General features: G+C 44.6%; 5 protein-coding genes across 6 annotated transcripts; 2 read left to right on the top strand and 3 right to left on the bottom strand.

Annotated features, from left to right (window-relative positions):
• The first annotated feature begins 235 nt into the window (after positions 1 to 235).
• LOC132257739 (uncharacterized) lies at positions 236 to 887 on the top strand. The gene has a single exon (XM_059754768.1). The coding sequence runs from the start codon at positions 281 to 283 to the stop codon at positions 788 to 790; it is 510 nt and encodes a 169-aa protein (XP_059610751.1). The 5' UTR covers positions 236 to 280; the 3' UTR covers positions 791 to 887.
• A 7,262-nt stretch (positions 888 to 8,149) lies between these two features.
• LOC132258026 (uncharacterized) lies at positions 8,150 to 8,626 on the bottom strand. The gene has a single exon (XM_059755120.1). It carries the CDS (start codon positions 8,624 to 8,626, stop codon positions 8,150 to 8,152), a length of 477 nt encoding a protein of 158 aa, XP_059611103.1.
• Positions 8,627 to 8,879: 253 nt separating this feature from the next.
• LOC132257418 (retinol dehydrogenase 12-like) lies at positions 8,880 to 10,369 on the bottom strand. Its single transcript, XM_059754304.1, has 4 exons — positions 10,348 to 10,369; positions 10,025 to 10,130; positions 9,843 to 9,961; positions 8,880 to 9,788 (listed from the first exon to the last, which is right to left on the bottom strand). The coding sequence occupies exons 2-4, from the start codon at positions 10,078 to 10,080 to the stop codon at positions 8,989 to 8,991; spliced, it is 975 nt and encodes a 324-aa protein (XP_059610287.1). The 5' UTR covers positions 10,081 to 10,130; positions 10,348 to 10,369; the 3' UTR covers positions 8,880 to 8,988.
• Positions 10,370 to 10,570: 201 nt separating this feature from the next.
• LOC132257419 (uncharacterized) lies at positions 10,571 to 11,339 on the top strand. The gene is made up of 2 exons (XM_059754306.1): positions 10,571 to 10,958; positions 11,019 to 11,339. Exons 1-2 carry the CDS (start codon positions 10,815 to 10,817, stop codon positions 11,337 to 11,339), a joined length of 465 nt encoding a protein of 154 aa, XP_059610289.1. The 5' UTR covers positions 10,571 to 10,814.
• A 22-nt stretch (positions 11,340 to 11,361) lies between these two features.
• Positions 11,362 to 18,633, bottom strand: LOC132257416 (DNA polymerase alpha subunit B). Of its 2 annotated transcripts, XM_059754302.1 has the most exons (6): positions 18,465 to 18,633; positions 18,114 to 18,400; positions 12,946 to 13,010; positions 12,038 to 12,883; positions 11,775 to 11,978; positions 11,362 to 11,716 (listed from the first exon to the last, which is right to left on the bottom strand). In XM_059754302.1, exons 1-6 carry the CDS (start codon positions 18,538 to 18,540, stop codon positions 11,392 to 11,394), a joined length of 1,803 nt encoding a protein of 600 aa, XP_059610285.1. In that variant the 5' UTR covers positions 18,541 to 18,633; the 3' UTR covers positions 11,362 to 11,391. The 2 variants fall into 2 exon arrangements, with proteins under 2 accessions (XP_059610285.1, XP_059610284.1); XM_059754301.1 differs by having other exon boundaries at positions 18,114 to 18,631.
• Between the last annotated feature and the right edge of the window lie 20 nt (positions 18,634 to 18,653).

Below are 18,653 nucleotides of genomic sequence, written 5' to 3'. Positions count from 1 at the left end.
CTGTAAATTGTATATTTAATGCCAAATATGTGTTCAATTTGTAATGCTGATTGTCATGGGTAAAGTGGACAGTATTTACTAGAATATTGAACATAGTGCTATATGGAAATTACGCGGAACAGACGTGTTTTGCAAGGGAGACTCATTAAAATGTATTTCGTGCTAATTAATTCCCAGTTGACGATTGTTTAATTACTCAATAGGCGTTCAAGTGACGAGTCTTCAGTCTCACCTTGTCCCTTGTACAGACCTGAAGGCACAGCTGACAGCGGAAGAGAACATGAGGAATACCGAGCTTGGCGACGCATCAAAGGCGGAAAGTCTCTATGATTTTTCTGCATACAATATCGAGGGGAAGCTCGTGAGTTTGGCCAAATATCGCGAAAAAGTTGTGGTGATCGTGAATGTGGCCACAAAGTGCATTCACGCTGAGAGACACTTCAAAGAGTTCACGGATCTCGTGAAGAAGTACAAAATGAAGGGGCTGTGCATCCTCGCCTTTCCCTGTGATCAGTTCGGGACCCAGCAGGACATGGTGGAGGAGATGAAGGAGCTGGTGAAGGACGATCGTCCTTTCGATTTCTTTGCGCCGATCGACGTGAACGGCAGCTCAGCTCATCCGCTGTGGCAATGGCTGAAGAAGAAGACGCCTACCGTCGGGGTGAACTTCATCAAGTGGAACTTCACAAAGTTCATCGTGGACAAGAATGGTCATCCCGCAGAAAGGCTCCCACCGAACACCAATCCGTCAGAAATGGAGACAAATCTGCTGAGAGTCTTTAAGAACTAATAGAAGTAATCGCACGGTGAGAGCTTCGGGGAATTGTAAGGATTTTATCCAAGAATAAACACTGTCATTATAGAGAAGCAGAAGCTAAAGATAACACATCAAGATCGCCAGATTCAATGCGAGATTTCAAAGATCATCAATTCCTGATAGTATTTCCAATGAAATTCCGAGCGTGTTTGCGTGAAAATGAGAGCAGAATTGATGGAGAACAATTAACTCACCTCGTAAAGGTGTGGCGAAGATCACGGCTGGGTAACACGGCACAGGAGCCAACAATGAGCAAACGATCGCAATCAATATTCACTTCTCATCGGGAAGATCACACGGCGAAATGTTCAATCACACGCTTTCCAAGTGTTTATTGCCCAAGACGTGTCATCACTCTCTTCTTGCCTCCACAATTACCAAATTGCCTGTCACATGAGCACTTGTTTGGGAGCGCACACCAAATGGAGAAAAACGAACTTTGGCTGACTTCTGAGCACTTTCTGTTCTTTTTTCTCCGAATCGTTCCCTCTGACTAAATAAACTCGTCGGCAATTTTTTTGCTTCACCATCAGCTCAAGAGGGAAAAAGTCTCTTCTTCTGCCCTGCAGCGCAAATGTCTCTCTCTCTCTCTGTACTCTTGATATAGTAATTTAATTGTTATAATTCACACGACTCGTTCTATATTTCTTCACACACACTGCGGCTGATGAGGTACAAAAGGTTTTTCATATTGCACTTCAGTGGGATTTAGTGTCATATGTAATTAAGCGAAGAAGAGCAGTCGGTTACACGAAACACTCGCACACAATTTTCCACGAAGATCGCAAGAGATCTTCTGAGCGAAGTCCTGAAGATTGACGAAGATCACGCACTGCTGAGGAAGAACTCTCTTGCCACCTGATTCTCGCTCTCTCTCCTCTAATGGTGTCCATCAAGGCCGCTGGTTCAACGGCGAATGCAACCTGCCTTTGATATCAAGACGTGCTTCGCGGAGAAACACACATGAAGATTCACACAAGACTCGCCGCGCGCGCCACAGACTGATATTTGAGGAGATGGAAGAGCGCTGCTTCTCCGCACGATCTCGCATTTTCTCTCGCACTCTCGCGCCCCAAACAGAGGAGGGGGGAGTGCTTTTCCTCACCTGGAAGCACCTTCTCGCCAGAGCTCAAGGTGGGCCATCAGGGGAGGATCGCGATAATACGAATTAGCGCACGAGCATTCAAGTTCATCGCGCGCTATCGGATGATATTGACTATTCTGAAATGGTGTTGATCTTGCATAACTTCTTTTGCGACACAGGCATTTGGAGAATATTCTAATGTTGGCCATAATTGAATATTAATGCCAAATTCGAAACGGTTTACTATGTAAGTCAGAATATTCAGAACAGGTGATGTTTTTTTTAGTTGAGATGTTTATATGCTAGATAAACAGTAAAAGATGATTGGGAATTGTTTTGCAAATGATATTGGCGAATTATAAGGCGATAAAAGAAGTGTTTGTTAATCAAATTTTAAGTTTTTGATTGAGATTCCACAAATAACAATAAATACTCATGATGTGGAAAATTTCAAATTGGATTCAAGGCCTTTGGAGAAAATTCTTCATGACAAGGCTTAATTTATATTCTGCGTAACATTGCGGAATTTTTGACCAATTATTTCCCAACATTATGATTTACTCCCCTACGCTTTTACAACTACAAAAAGACGCTCTAAAATATTCCCGTTTTTCCCTGATTAGTGTAGAATTATTCTTAAGGACAAACTTTGCATGCGCAATGCAAGAACATTTCTATTGGCCGATAAATAAAGCAATAAATGCAAATCTGTTGAGGCTGTAATAAATATCGAGCATTGAGGCGAAGCGATATAGATTTACCATTGAGCATATTCATCAATAATGAATTCCTGGTGCACACTCGGCGAAGATGCGCGTCTGTTCAATTGGGCAAAAGTGTGAACTTAATGGAATTGGACGGAGAACAAGCTGTTGGACAAATTGCACGATAGGCCAGATATTGCTGGAGGTGTCAAGAATTGAAGTGAGCAAACAAGGAGGGAAGGAACGCTCATAAAGTGATCTTCATGATCTTCCACTTTTATTAATTCAGCTTGAAATATGCGCTGTAAGTGTAGTTTCCACATAAAATGCTTCTCTTGCAATAATTTTCAACACGTTTCCTTATTTAAACCACTCGAGATCATACAAGAGTGTGCTCCAATGTTTGAGCGGATGGGAAACCAGTTAATTCTAATCTGTAGCCTCAAATCTCTAATATGTGGATTTTTGCTCCTTCTAATTTGGTTCCTCTTCTCATTCCTCCTCTATGTGTTCTTTTCTTCGTCCAACTTTTTGCCGCGATAAAATCTCAGCGAGGAATAATATTTAATACACTTTGAGTGATTTTGTCGTGTGCTCACATGGCGTCATGCCTGATCGCTAGATGATCGCGCGATTGAATTTGAGAATTGCCAGCAGTTCCCATCTCGCGGGCACACTTGTAGTCCTCATTACTAAATCAATGGGAGACGCGCGAGAAAAGACCCAAATTAATGATCACTTCGCCTCTTCGCGTCGATTCCTGCATCTTGGAATGTCATCGTCAAAGTTGCCCTCTGAGAATGTGTGAGGAATTCAAAACCAACTCTATCTTTCCTCACGTTGCGCAGGAATGGGGAAAATTTCGCAATTGACATCACAAACCGACTCTGGGCATCAGGTGGGATTTTTCAGGTGAAATTCCTGCCGAGAGAAGCATCTTGGCCAGTTTAGAATGCGTAGAATCAATAAATCGCCTTGGAATTGATTCTACACACAATTCAAGGATCGAAATGCATGCAATTCACTGGCGCTGCTGTGTCATTGGCCCCCGAACTTGTCACCGGCCAGGAAATATCTCACGATTGGACGGTGGGAATGAAGGAACGAGAACATTTCCGAGTGAGAATATTAATCAACATTTGACTTAATAGCAATGAGAGTCAGTGAAGCCAAAAAATTCCATTGAAGCGTAGCTAATCGATGGAAAATTACCAGACGAGAAGATCATCGACGGAATCTGTGAGTGGCTGAGAATGAGAGCAAAGTTAATATATATCACTTGGTGTAGGACAAATTTTTGCAACAATGTTCATCAGAGTCTCCTGCAGGAACAATAAAATCCCCTGCAATTTCAGTAGCAATCACGAATGGAGGTACAGGAAAATGTTCCTCAGACTCTTCAGGTGATAAAGGTTGAGTGTGCAATTGGATTTTACGATTGTGTGACTCCTCCCTTGAGAGCCAGACGAGGTGAAAGCCAAAGTGGACGATTTTGCCATAAAAATCTCCCCGTGAAACACCTTGATTGGACACACATGGGATGCATTTAAGATCCATTCACCCGCTTAATGAGCCCCACGATCCTCGCATTGAAACACACCAGAAAAAGAAGACTTTTATTCCTTCAGAAATGTCGTGTATTTTCACTCCAAATTTAGTGTGTAACAAATTTTGTATGATTTTGCACTTGTTCGCTGAACGATCACATCTTCCAATTTTCCGACTTGTTCTTTCTTCGGCGAACGCAGTTTTGGGGTGGAAGAAAGATCAGAAGATGTTGAGGCAATTGGCTCTGCCCATGAAACATGTTTGCGCCTTCTTGCAATGCCTTTGGACTTTTTCATCACTCTTCCGGAGGACTTTTCAAATTTATTCAATTTGAAGCGGAGACTCTGAGATGTCTTGCGCTTCTTGTACGGTGTGGCATTTTTTGCCTTTCAAAAGAGAGATTTTTAGTTAGAAAAGTTTAGAAAAGACAGTGGCAAAATTCCTTCAGAAAGCTCACCAATCGCCTGAATGACTCCTTTTTCTCGCTAGACATTGAATTCCAGGCCTTCGCTCCGGAAACTGCAATCTCAATGATAGTTAGGCCACAATGCGATGGTCGATATTCTCTCAAGAAGTTGAAGAAAGGGTTGATCGTTACTGGTCCAGACTTATAACACTTTGCCATTTATTCTCTTAGCACATAAAAGATTCCTAAAAAAAACTCCACTTATTCCTAACAAGCTTCACATATAATGATTTTCAGTGGGAAACTGTTTTTTCAAAGCTACTATGAATTGTGATGGAAAATATTTTTCAATAGAAATCGCATTAAATGCCTTTCCTGCTCCATCTGCAATCAATAATGCCGGGAAGAATGCAATAAAATGCCACAATTTAATTAATCTACTCCACAAGGAAGACGCAATTCTGCCAATTGGCAAGAATAAACACACTATAATGCAATATAGAGTGACTTTTAATTGCGTCTGAGGCTGGAGGATGGCTCTAAATGAAGCCCAAGACGAAGACATTGAATCAATATTGCTATCATTGGAATTGAAATCACTCTGAGCTATTTTCCTCAATCACTGCGCTCGCTTGTCCATCAATTTGAGATGGGATGATGGTGGAAAAAAGCACAAGAAAGAACTCTCGATGGGAGACTGGAATGATCAAAGGAGAAAATATAGGCAATTTCACGCCTTCTTGGGGACTTTTTGCTTCCCAACAATCAATTTGACTCCCGAAAATTGGTCTTTTCTCCTCTCTATCGTCTACCATGGGAAGAAGGCCATCAATAACAGGTGCTCAATGAATGATTTGAGTGGGAAAATAAGTTGGGAGAGATTTGAATTGTACACACACATTTCGCATCAGTGAAGTTTCCACGGGATATCAAGAAATTCCACCCAACATTGTATGACGCTGAGAGAAATGAAATAATAGAAACTTCATCATCTTCAAAAGGCTAGATAATCAATTAGCTGGCAGACGATGCAGCAGAATGCCCTTATAAGCGGATTTGAGATTTAAGATGATCCTACGCGCGGAATTTCGCATCCGAATCTCGCCTCGAGGGTCATCCAGAGAGTTTGCCGTTGCCAAGATATTCGCATGGAAAACACTTCCACGGGCAATGATGAATGAATTATGTGGCCATTTGACGTGCTCACAAATGCATTGATTTGTTTTGCCAACACACAGACTTTCTATTTAAGTCTTCTCGGCGCGCAAAAGAAGAACAGCGCAACGCTGAAGCAACACTCAATGTTCTCAAATAAATAATAACTGCAGCGCTGAGCTTTTTCTGAGGCTCATTCTCATCATCACAATTGCAGATTCTCTATTTGATCAGTGGCAGACTGTGTGTAACTTCAATGGGCCTCTCGCACATGTTGAATTACACGCAGAGTTGCGAAGGTTTTTTTTCGCGAAAAACTAATGAGTTGACTTTGTGTCCACAAAATTACATCTGCATAATGTTGCATAGTCGCAATCTTGGCTCCAATATCTCACGTGAAATTCCATGCTTGTGCCGAGAGAGAATGTTTGGTTTATTTTAATGTTCCAGTGGAAAGATAAATTTGCTCAATACTGCTTCGGGAAACATCATCAATTACACAGCTAAAGAGGTGGTCATTGCGCGCCAATTGCCGCAGAACATGCAAAAATCAGGGGTTTCTCAGGCATTCGGGACAACATGAAAGCTCTCACGAACTTCAGTGTGTTGAGAGTTCTCGAAGTGACCTTTCGGAGTGTGAAAAATAGCATTCCTAATCAGTAGAAAATGATTTATAGTGAATTTAGAGAAGAAAGGGGACAATTTCAGATAATAATCCACAAAGAACACACATTTGTGGGCGGAGCGTTTGCATGGGTGTGGCCTTTAAGATTTCTTCAGCCAGAAGCTATAAAAGAACTGATCAATTCATGAGAAATTTCAAGATTCTTTTAACATTTAGAAGTTAGTTACAAGGGGAACATCAACAATCCATCCTACAGTTTAACATGTCGATGGTGTAACTAAGAAACCCCTCAATAGTCCAGATCCAGAAATCCTCTCTATGATTCCCTTCCTGAGATATTAACCTGGAATGAGCCTCTGTAGGCCTCCGAGTGCAAATGCAGAACATGCCTAATTACCAACCCGTTTGTCTTGCCTTCAAGTTTTTCATTAGCGCAGCCTGGAAGAGAGCGAGAAATGAATATGCGTTTGCATCCCACAAGTTGGTCAAGAGGTTTTGGCGGGAAAGTGCACGCGCCATCGTGATCAGCTTCTGCTATTGCGAAGTCGGAGACAATGGCAGTGAAAATCCTCAGTGATAAAGATGGCAAATGCCAGAGAGTCACAGCAAAAGAAATGGTAAGACTGTGTCTGGGCAGAAGAGGGAAAATTGCACACGTTTTTGCGTGTTTCGCCTCAATCTGTACAGATTAGTCAGAGAGACTCACACACTTTTCCACATGGGAAAGAGACGTGTTCACGCGGATGGGGACTGATTTGCGTGGCGCAGAAGAGGTGAGAATTTCTTCCAGTCTTCAGTCGGGGATTGATTTTTTTATCTGTTGATCTGAGATGATTAAATTAATTGCTGCGACTTTGTAAGAGTGATAACGTGAGAAGGGTCGCACTCTCACGTCGTCGCTGAATGAAAATGAAAATTGAATTTCTATACTGCTTGATTGATTCTGCAATACTTCGCCATGTCAATTTTACAACGCACATTTTATCTGCCACACGCAAAATCGCTATCTTCTCTGTGCATCTTCGAGAAACTGTGATGTCCCTTTATTGAGTGTCATCAAAGCACTTTAGATAGCATTTAGTGGCCGCTGCGGAGGCTTATGAGGTTCGCAGTATAATTTATGCTAAATAGATTCGTGCTAAAGTGGCGGTCGAGTCTCGAATTGGGTTAATACGAGTCCACTAATCCCGGAGAAAAATGATCTTCTCTCTGCGCGCCCAATGGATTCCCGTTCAGCCAAACGGTCCACCTTTTCTCGTTTTCCATCGTCACCTAATCATCGGCGGACAGAAAATGCAAATTATCACGTCTTAGAGATTCTTTTGGCAATTCGGCCAGCAGGATTTTGGATTTGTGAGAGAGATAAATTGTCACAAAGATCTCTAAGTGAATTTGGCTCTGGCTGTTTGTCAATTCGCTGACATCGTACGTGAAATTCTATTCTAATTTCATCCGATTTGAATGAGAGATTGTGAATTTGGAGGCTTTCTGCAGTGATTGATCAGCACCTCTGAGGAATTCTGATGGGAAAGGTAGAAATTCCCATTTTCTCCACTGCCAATTAATTGATTTCTGCCTATTGCTTCGCTCTAATTTGCCCATTAGTTCTTACGCTTCTCATCGCACACGAATAAGCTGAACATATTGCGATTTTTCGCTGAAAACTCTTGATTTCTCTCCTTTTGCGGAGTTTCATTCGTTGATTATTCAAATTCACAGCCGCAATGTAGGCAAAATGCGGACTTCCAGTGGAAAAAAGCGGGATATCAGCAAATTAAATTTCAATCTCTTTATTTCTAACCCGAAAACACTACTTTGCAAACATTTTCTGCACCATCTGAGCATACTTGTTCTCCTCCACTTGCCACTCGGCTTGATTCTTATTCCACAGAGCCAAGATTTCCTTGTTCTCCTTGTAATTAAGTCTCTCCAGTTCCGTTTTCGCTTCTGCATGCTGTCTGAGACCATTGTGAGCGAGAGCTTTCCTGTAGATCGCCTTCTCGGGCACGTCATCCTCCCTCTTAGTGAACTCCATAAGATACAGCACCTCTTCGAATCTCTCCTGCTTCAGCAAACACGCAGAGATGTTGTTATAGACACTTTCCAGCAGTTTCTGGAGCTCTTCAGGCGAAACATCTTCCAGCGGCGGCTCTTGACTCTCAGATTGAAGAGGTCCTAGCGATAGGACACACTTCGCAGCTCGATTGAAGTAATCTTGCGCGAATATTGGGTATTTTTTGAACATCTCCACGCCATTTTCCCGGTATTTCTGGGCCAGATTGACCATTTCCCGCGCTGGAAGCTCAAAAAGATATCCTTTAAAATCTATGCGGATGAGTTTAATGGTGAAGGAAAGACTCTGGCCGGATTTAGTTGTAATGGAGCATCGACTTCGCTCTCCAGTCAACATTTCTCTGAGGAAGATCTCAATGTAACAGTCGATGGGGGTTTTCGCACTGCCCAAATCAATCCACACTTCTTGGCGATCTCCACTGCCCAGAATAGCACTCTCGCGTCCCTCCAGATCCTCAATGGCACTCACATTTATGCAGCATCGCGAGATTTCGGAGGCTTTCACGATGGACACGAAGTGGAAGTCAAGTAAGATCTTCTGAAGCCCTTTGGCGGAGTCACACCAGATCTTGGGCACTAACTTGCCGAAGGCAGACGGTGTCCGCACATCTTCCTGCTCATCCGCCATAATGTGATGCCCAAGAGAGGGTCAGACAATCGGCAGTGGATCTCTTCCTCCTCCTTGAGGTTCCTGATGTAGAATGGAGGCTTTTCAGGTGACAGAATGGCGTGTAAAACGCTCTGAGCGCCTTCGTGAGGTGTCTTCACCACGAAAATCCTCACTGGCTTCTGCACCCACTTGGAGAGTTTGTTCACGAGAGGCGGGAAGTTGCGGAAAATGGAGGTTTCCGCGCTTCCAGGGTCCACGCAGTGCACGGAGATGTTGGAATTCTCACTGAGACTGGCTAGTCTCCAGCTGAAGAGCGTCAAGCAGAATTTGCTGTAGAAATACGCGCGGAAACGATCTTCCCGCGAATCGTCGAAGACTCTGTGGTATTCCGGCTGTGGGAATGGCCAGGCGTGGAGGTGACCCTCAGATCCTACGTTCACAATGCGTGCTGGATCGCAGTGTCGCCGGATCGCGGGCAGAAGTAAGAGCGTAAGGAGGAAGACACTCAAGTAATTCACTTGAAAAGTCTCCTCAAATCCGTCTTCTGTATTCCTCGGTGATGAGTAGAAGATTCCTGCGTTGTTTACCAGGGCATAAATAGACTCCACAGTATTAAGAATGTCCTGCGAGAAGCGCTCTACAGACTCCAATGACGCCAAATCGAGCTCAGAAACACGAATGTTGGAATTTCCAGTCGTCACAGAGATTTTCTCACGCACAATTTCAGCTTTCTTTACGTCTCGACACGCGAGGATCAAATTGGCACCTGAAAGAAGATATCTTAGTAAATCCTGAAGCTGTTTTAAAGAATCTTTCCTACCTTTCCTGGCCAATTCTTCTGCTAACGCACGTCCAATTCCTGAACTTGCTCCGGTGACGATCACAAGTCTTCCACTCAAGTTCCTCTTGCAGCGACACTTCCTCCCCAGGAAATGGTATCTGTGAAAATCAAAGATATCGTTCAGGTGATCGATCGGCTACAGCAAAAAACTGCCCTTTTACCGAATGAGATATGCAAAGGAGCCAAGAAAGACAAAGCAGCAGAGTTTTTTCAACATCTCGCGACACAGACTACTTCAAAGAGCGGATTACTCAACGTCACGATACTCTAATTACCATATAAATGCAATATTTGCTTATTTTATCAATGTTTTACACACTTTTCGGCTTATTTACAAAATTATTATGTACAATATAGAGGGGAAGAGAACCGAAAGAGAACAGAAAAAGACCGGAGAGAATCAGTTATTTTGTGGTTTTTGAGAAAAATAAATTACAGAGGATTGTGAGTGAGGTGGGAAAGCAATGATGGGACACTAAATTACCTTTCCTGGACACTTTGGGGGTGATTGAATGGGATTTTCCTTGAGAAATCGGGGAGTTTTCACGTTCTTTTTCTTCGGCTGGAGTGTCAACAAAACATCTGCCCAGTAAAATTTCGTCTGCAGAAAATGGGATCATTAATGGATCGGCATGAGTTCTTATTTCACGCATTTTTATCAACATTTTCACGGATTTCACGGTTTCATGCTTGACTATCTATTAATTGTCGTGTAGCATTTTCCGATATTTATGGATTTCTTAAATTCAGCAGCAAGAACCACAAGTGAATCCGGATTATTCATCGAAGTCTGCAGACAATCCAATAGACATTTCCGAGGCATTTTGCTATTGTATACTTTATTGACAGTTTGACGAATGGGAGAAAAAAATTCACGTGAAAGAACAGCAGAATTTCGAGGTTTTCTCAATTATTGTGGCCAGAATCTGCTCTTAGGGCATTAAAATAGGAATGGGGCACATGCAGGAAGCGCGCGTGAGTGGATACATTTGCCGGCTGTGCTCAGAAGTGAGCAGAGTTGTGATTCTCCTCTACGGAGACGTAGGACTGAAACTCTGCCTTGTAGCAAAAATAAACAATTTCCTCAACATAAACGTGAGTTTCCCGACTCTTTTCACCACCCAGTGACTCAGGATGGTCTCTTTGTCCTTCCAGATTAAGCCGAATGACCAGCTGCCAAAGACTGTGTGTCTGAATTGTGTGCGTCAAGTGGAGAGCACGCATCGCTTCATAAAGAAAATTCTGCTGAACAAGCAAATCCTGAAGTTCGGCCGAGAACACCCGCAGAGGCGAGCACAAATGGACAACCAGACCCCGGACGCGGAGCCTTCCCAGCCAGCCGCAGAAGCCTCGGGTGCTGGGTCGAGTTCTGCGGAAAACACAACTCCGGGCGTCACTTCAGCGGCTGTGGAAACGCCTTCCGAGTGGTCAGAAGAGTCAGAATCCGATGCAGAACTCGACGAAGTCATGACATAAGACTTTCTTTGGGTGAAACATCTATTTCTCGTGAATAAAGTGAACACTTTGGCTAAACTCTCATGATGCGACATGCCATGAAATCCTTGGGAGTCGCTCCGTCCGATGGCGGACTCACAACCAGGCGAGCGAAGGTTCCTCTCGTGGTCTCGACGACTCGGCCAGGGTTGATTGCCAGGCATCCGCCGACGTCTCGCACGAAGCACTTCATCTCGCTGGGCAGAATGAAGACGTGGGGCACACTCCGGATCCTGGCGAATCTGTGGGCGAGCCTGGAGTCCATATTCACTCCATGAGCAGGCGGATCGAGCGGATAGAAGGACTTCTGGTTAATCAAATACCCGACAATTCTCTTCACTTTATCCATAGCAGCGTTCCTGGAAGAAAAATTCAGTCAGAGATTTCTCTAGACACGAAAAGTGTTCAGCATCTCACTTAGTGAACTCTTCCTCTGCAATATGATTGACAATATCCGTCGCTGTGATGCCGAACTTCACCCCGGAAATCTCCACGAAACAGGGATCAGGCAGGAAGGTTACATTCTTTGGTTTTCCGGGAATGCTGTACGGATGCGTTGGATAAACCATTGAACTGTGCGCGTCTCTTTGAGACGCCACAACTAAGATTTCCACGTGATCTCTGTGAAGAAGCAGAAATTAACTATCCCAAGTCACAATTTTCTTCGCATTCTCTCTTACCCAATTGAAGAAACCACGCCGTTGATCAGTTTCTGGAAGAAGGAGTCAAAAGACTCCGCCAGAAGTCCATCAGCAATGCAGGAATTCTTCACATCGACAAACGGCCCAATGAGGATTAAGATGTCGGGCTTCAGCTGCTTGCACTGCGTCATGAGGTCCTGAAGAGGCTCACACACAAGATCGTTGTTCTCCGCAAACGGTCCAGCAGCTATGAGGAGTTTCAGGGGTGTCTTGAGGTGACTGGGCGCGCGCGGTGGATCCCAATAGCGCTCTGAGAACAACTGCTGCAGGAAAAGTGTCTTTCCCGTGGGATTCATCCCTTTGGCCAGGACTATTTGACCGGGGAAGAGTGACACTGAGGGAATGCGATTGAAATTGAGGGTCACAGAGCTCATCTTGTCCTTGGCGTTGCCGATGAGGATGCTGGATGTGGCAGACAAGCGACTGGCAGTGTTGTCGTGAGACACTCTTCCAACACATCGCACAACAGCCTGACTGTGATAATTCACTTGAGAGAGTTTCTCATACTCCTCGCCCTCATACGGAGTGTCCCCTGTTGCCACCGGTTCTTCCGCGTCCTCCGTGAAAGCGCGATTGCAGATCCCAGAAGCGATGTCGTCAAGTCGCTCTCCTGCAATTAAGCTCTTCTCCGTTATGCCATCGTACATGTATCGCTCTGTAGGCTCTAGCAGCTGGTCCTGAATGTTCAACGGAATCTGCTGGACGAGGATCTTTTCACCAGTCGCTTGGGATTCCCACACAAGCGACTGAAGGAGCTGAGCCGATCCGAAAGTGTATACAATCTTCCCTGACTTCTCATCGCTGCTTTTTTCCTTAGACGAGGTGCTGAAAGACAAGAGGAAGTCGGTGTTATTCCCATCGAAAAATCTCGGATGATCAAGACTTACAGAGGTGAGTAACTGGCCGGACTGAAGTTGACCTCAACTCCTCCAGGGCGTGTTTTTGCCTCCACCTGAAATGGACAAGAGAAAACACAGTCTCATAATTCTCCCTATTCCGTGTCTCACAAGATCATCAGTCCAATGCTAATGCTTCTCTTCTTCCGTCTCACTTCTCGGCAATCGCTCTCGAGTGTTTACGAATTTAGTGCTTCACCTCTCTTTCTCCTCCTGAACTTTCTAAAAACGACTCTTCTCTCGCCACAACAAAGAATCTCTCAGTCAATTATTTTACAATTACTCTTGATGGATACCTTCGTCTTTCTCATCTTCACGTTGCATTATAGAGACAATTAAAATGAATTCTATTGAGTAGTGTTTTCTTTCCCTCTCCTCGCACTCTTCTTCCAGTCAAAAGCCATCTCCGCGAGCGTTGGAACAGACCAGCTCTATGCACGCGCAACTCGAGCTCTTCTCGAGAATATCTCAGCCCAACGATCGTGCCTTCGAGTGCCTATTGAAGCTCCTAGAGAAAACACCTCTTTGCGAGAGGATCAGTGACAATCTCAACATAAGGCTTCGCCCTTCTCACTTCATTCCCACTCTGCTCGTGTACTCTCTGCATGTGCAATTGGCGCAGAGTTGTGTGTTTCTGGTTCAATCTCTTTGTTATGGTGCACATCTCTCGCGCGGTTGGCAAAAAAACCGCCACACGAGATTCAGCACCGAGTGCAGACAAAAACAGAGAAATGGGAAAGAGACGTAAACAATAATATTCCCATGGTTGTAAACTCCTCTTGTGCTGACTTTACTTCGTAGACGAGCATGTAATCTAGTCACGAGCCTATAAAACCGCGCACCAGATCCATGCTCGGCGACAACATAAAGTGCTCTCTCTCTCTCTCTGCACACACTTCCTTCCTTCCACAGGCTGCGGGAGAAAAGTCAGCAGAAACTGTCGCTGTTAATGAGTGTGGATCTAGTCACAAAATACACGAAAACTGTGACACTAAACCCCACTCACTAGAAGAGACAATCATCTTCCCGCATTTTCCCGCTCTTTTCCTCCTTCCATTCTCCGCCGAGCCACACAAATTAACGACACACGCACAACACCAAATGATGCTGGTCAATTGATTGTGATTTTGCCGCCCTCCTCGACTGCTCGTCAGCACTCTTCCCAGCGCAGAAGATCACCAAAACACAGTTCGCTCTTCTCATGGCTCCGAAGATGGTGGCATGATTATACATTATGCGTAACTCTGCATCTTGTTTCACCACAAACACTCAGATCAGGAGACTCAGAATGCTCAGTTCTTCAGTTAAATGCATGATGATAAATAATTATACAAAAGTGCATGTATTTTAGGTTTTCTTTGGCCAACAACAGTTTAGGAGAGAGTGGAGCAATTGCGTACACTGCAATCAATTTATTAATTTTATGCTGTAAAGATCAAATTGAAGACACAAAAATTATCACACAATTCTAAAGTAAATGCACTCACTTCTGCCTCTTTAACAGCTGTTCAAACACAATAAAACCAATCATTATTACTCTAATAAATAACCGATTCATAGTGCTGGAAATCAAGGCAAATTCAAAGCCAGATCGCTGTTCGAAACTACCCCACTCTCCCTTATCAACACTGAAAATACAGTTAATTAGATTACATCGATAGACACTGTTTCTGGTCATATTCTAAAGGATGCCACTTTTGTATCCTCCTCTCTGAACAAAGAAGAGAGTGGATACAATTTAGAACGGCGATTGCGAGTGTAGAGAACGCCTTCTAAAGTAGAATATAGAGGCAGAGGAAGATGATGTGTGGAAGGGAGAAAATCGACATGATCGTGCGCTCATTGTTTGTGAGTGCACATATTGGAGATAATTTCCACGTTCGTCTCCCGCTCTTTTTCACTCTCTCACACAACTTTGGGTATGTTTTTGTGTACCAACAGCCCAGGCAACATCCAACAGCATCCTCAATCGCGAGTTCATTCAACCAAATCCGATTGGTTTTGTGTACATGAGATATTTTCTTCTTCCTCCATCTTTCTCTTTTCCCGCACTGGCCCAAGGCGCGCGCACTCGATTGGGATTGATTCTCCTCCAGTTGACTCACACACACTCTCTCTCTCTCTCCCTCTCTGTCTCTCGATGCCTCACGGAGGCCATAAAGAAATCCCCACATCCCTGACACTTGATCGCTGCATCGAGATAGAAGGGTTGAATTGCCGCTCTTCAGCAACTCGACTCTCCGCGATTTGCCTTTCAGATAAATGCCATTTCCAATTCTCACAGGAAATCAAAACAAGTTTCATCACTGCGTGCTCCATCATCCTCATCTTCATTGTTTTTCCACGCACTGGAGCACTTTTACTTTGGCGTCTTGCAACCTCTTTCCATTTGGCTTTTCGCAACAACACTCATTGTGGATCAAGAAATATCCATTCGAATTCGGATCACTTTCACCAAAAGCCGCGCGCGCATTCGCTCTGGATCTCGAGATCTCTTCATGTTTTTCTCCCCCTTTTTCTCCAATGCATATTCCACACAAGAGAAAAGGGCATTCTTTCACATAACATTTCACATCTCCATATTTGCCTTCGCGCGCGCGCATCGTCATGATCTTTTCCAGCACCCTCTGCTCTTCTCACCTCTCTTCCTCCTTGGCTTATTGCTTTCGGGAAACAAAAGAGATGTAGAGCTTCACTCCGTTTTAGCATTAATCGCTTCACCGCGTCTCACTTGAATTTATATGACTTTTTTTTTCAACATCATCATCATCATTCCAAATACAAGTACAAAATTCCCAGATTTCCACAATTCTCTCGCAGCCTTTATTATTTTTCCCTGTCAAGCAACCGTAAAACGCGTTAATTTCTTCACTCTCTTCACTCCCTTTTGCTCTGTGCGCGCTTCTCAAGACCCAACTAGAGAAGAAGAGTACTTTAACCTCTATTTTGTCTTCAAGTCCCCGCTTTACATGCTGTTTTTCTTTCTCGCCACAAACAAGGAAGGTATTCTTCTCAATCTCCCACCATTTCTTCACGGCGCGCTTCTCAATCAAAAGAGCGCGCTACAGATCAGAAGTGGGATCACCAAGAGTCAATGAAAGTGCCGAAAAATCTCAGTGAACCCGAACAAAAAAAAGAGCTTGTGTAACGAATTTCCCGGATTCTCTCCAACTCGCAACAAGATCCGCAAAGCACTCACACTCGAGCAACTCTTGTGCACACCGCGAGCGGGTGCGAAGCCACAAACGGCCGGAGAATTTGAGCGCCGCCGAGGGGCGAAATCATCCTATACAGAAATTGTTGAGTCACACAGGAGAGGCTGTGGATTTTTCTACCTGTGAAACTTTTTCCCGCCACACACTGGAAGAGTTTTTCACGGAAGAACATCGCGAGGCTCTCGTGAAGGCACACCGAACTCCTCACCCAAACAAATCACACTGAAGCAGGCGCAAAAAGGCACGAGATCACTTCTCTCTCTAACTGAGGGCTTCGCACAACTACACCGTCGCCCAACTGCTCGCCACACAATTCCACCCAGAACAGTGCACGCGAAAGAGACGGCACTCCTGCTTCCCGTTCGGCATTTTGGAGCTCTCAGACGTGCTGGACAGAGACGAGGCATGGAAGAGCGCGTCAACAAGTGTCAAATTATATTTAGGAGAGCTCGGCAAAAATTGAACTTGTCTCTCGGCCGGTGAGGGCAAAAAGGCGCACATACAACAGAAAAAAAGCCCGAGAGTCCAAACTGCCGATGTTCCCAAGATCGCGGCGTCAGCATTAAATTGTCCGGTATCAGGAGGAAAATTGCCACTGCACATGCGCGTCCGGCTTTGTCTCACAATCACACCGCTTATCATGTAACTTTTCCATCCCACCGTGCTTCACTATAGAGTGACACTCACGCTCTTAGCGATCGAACAACCGCACGGATTGAAGCCTATTGGCGATCTCTTGCGTCCAATCACACCAAAAAAGTTTTTAAACTGTTTGTCCTTGAGATTTTGTTGGAACTTTTCAGTTTTCGCTGGCTTCACCTCCAGTACAAGAGTGCGCAACTCGTAGTGGATTGTACTCTGTGAGTCTCTTGACTTGATATCACGGAAGAAGTCTTATGTTCTTGTGTGAAACGAATATTCTGAAGCACCGCCCGCTTGGGAGCTCTACCATCCATCGGTATTTCATCTCAATTTCAGTAAAAGATTAGACTAAACAGCATAAAAAGAAATTGGAAAAAATCTCTCGTTTTGTGTGTGATTTAAAGTTTTGCTAGAAAGTGACTTCTTTCACTTTTCTTCTATCTCTGACGAAATCTTCACTGATCACGCCCCCTTTCAAGCACCGCCCACTTATTTTACATAATATTCCCGTTCTAAATGTAATGTAAAGTGCGCGAAGCGATACTGAGACGCTATTCGTACATTTCTCTTTGAGTTGTGCGCCCTCGCAACGGAGTCACTCACACATGCGCTGGGCGAGAGACACGAATTTCAAGAGGGCACCGAGAGATTGAAGGCAATTCGTCTCTTTTTCCAGCATCGCCACAGATCACGTCGGAAGGCATCATCCCGCGTGTCTATCAGGAGGAACGCACCGGATCGTACGTGCAACCCCTCAATTAATCCCCAATCGTGAGATGTGGAGAATCATTTCCAGGAAATTATGGAATCCCAGGCAATTGTGTGTGTTCTCAGAGACGAATGTGAAGCAAATTTCTGAGAACAATGCCGCCGACGAGATGATTCGTCTCTTTTTTTCTCCACTTTTACTGCTTCTCCCATCAAACTGAGGAGATTTCCTACAACTTTTCGACATGGACGAGCAAGAGAGAGAGAGGCTGGGATTCGGGTGTTTTCCTGCTATCTCCATCACACCACCATTCTGGGTGCTGAAGATGGATTTTTTGTTAGTCTTTGCTACCTTTTCAGCCGGTTACAAATCCCCCGATCGCAATACAGACGCACTCTCGAGACGATCGCGGTGTACGCTTTTGTGCCTTAATGACCTTTCCTTGCGGTCTTCTCAATTTCTGCCTCTTCGCCTTCGAGGAGGGGGACCCTTCTGTGTGTTGGTGATACACAAAGAGCGCTCCTCTGCCTCGCCAGGTGGATAAGAAGCCACCAACAAAGAACTTACACACACACAACTTCGAGGGAATTTACCTGAGGACTGTAGCATGAGTACGCGTCCAGAATCTTCTCTGTGGGCTTCTCTGTCGAACCACTGTAGATCTTCAACAAATCACCACCCGGACGCGTCGTGGAGTCGCTCTGATTCCGGGAAGATCCTTTTTGAAGTACTTTCTTGCTCACTATTTCCTTCCGCTCGAATTCCATCAATGTGGCCACTGTGGGCTCCGCGCCGCCAAGGCACGAGATACTGAAGGCCATCCACATCTCCACAAATTCCACCGCATCCTGAAGATTATGTTCCCCGGCGATTTCTATGCCTGAGAATAGGATTCTCAGTGAACATAACCTCTCTTTCGGCACAGCACTTCTGTATCTACTTACACTTGGACAGAACTTCTGTGTTCGGCTCAATTCCCAACTCATCGAACTCCCGGGAGAGGTCCTCCACAGAAATCATGCTGAAACTGTGGGATTTTCACTGGGAAAAGCACGGAAAAGGACGAGAGCACACAGCCGCGCGGGAATCACCATGAAGATTGACGTCTCGCCGTTCGCCGGGCGTCGGAATTT

The sequence above is a fragment of the Phlebotomus argentipes genome, unplaced genomic scaffold (assembly GCF_947086385.1).
Source record: "Phlebotomus argentipes unplaced genomic scaffold, Phlebotomus argentipes genome assembly scaffold_4, whole genome shotgun sequence".
Classification (NCBI taxonomy): Eukaryota; Metazoa; Arthropoda; class Insecta; order Diptera; family Psychodidae; genus Phlebotomus; species Phlebotomus argentipes.
Note: the sequence above shows the minus strand (reverse complement) of the source record. Positions and strands in the feature narration are given on the sequence as shown.

What these genes read in the sequence shown, in the direction of transcription:
- LOC132257739 (XM_059754768.1), top strand. Translation starts at nt 281, where the DNA reads ATGAGGAATACCGAGCTTGGCGACGCATCAAAGGCGGAAAGTCTCTAT.
- LOC132258026 (XM_059755120.1), bottom strand. Translation starts at nt 8,626, where the DNA reads ATGGTCAATCTGGCCCAGAAATACCGGGAAAATGGCGTGGAGATGTTC.
- LOC132257418 (XM_059754304.1), bottom strand. Translation starts at nt 10,080, where the DNA reads ATGTTGAAAAAACTCTGCTGCTTTGTCTTTCTTGGCTCCTTTGCATAT. An exon ending in TCCTTTGCATATCTCATTCG is followed by an intron (nt 9,962 to 10,024) that starts GTAAAAGGGCAG and finishes TGATTTTCACAG; the next exon opens with ATACCATTTCCTGGGGAGGA. An exon ending in AGAAGAATTGGCCAGGAAAG is followed by an intron (nt 9,789 to 9,842) that starts GTAGGAAAGATT and finishes ATCTTCTTTCAG; the next exon opens with GTGCCAATTTGATCCTCGCG.
- LOC132257419 (XM_059754306.1), top strand. Translation starts at nt 10,815, where the DNA reads ATGGGGCACATGCAGGAAGCGCGCGTGAGTGGATACATTTGCCGGCTG. An exon ending in ACAATTTCCTCAACATAAAC is followed by an intron (nt 10,959 to 11,018) that starts GTGAGTTTCCCG and finishes TTGTCCTTCCAG; the next exon opens with ATTAAGCCGAATGACCAGCT.
- LOC132257416 (XM_059754301.1), bottom strand. Translation starts at nt 18,506, where the DNA reads ATGAGTTGGGAATTGAGCCGAACACAGAAGTTCTGTCCAAGTGTAAGT. An exon ending in ACTCATGCTACAGTCCTCAG is followed by an intron (nt 13,011 to 18,113) that starts GTAAATTCCCTC and finishes TGTCCATTTCAG; the next exon opens with GTGGAGGCAAAAACACGCCC. An exon ending in GCAGAGGAAGAGTTCACTAA is followed by an intron (nt 11,717 to 11,774) that starts GTGAGATGCTGA and finishes TTTTTCTTCCAG; the next exon opens with GAACGCTGCTATGGATAAAG.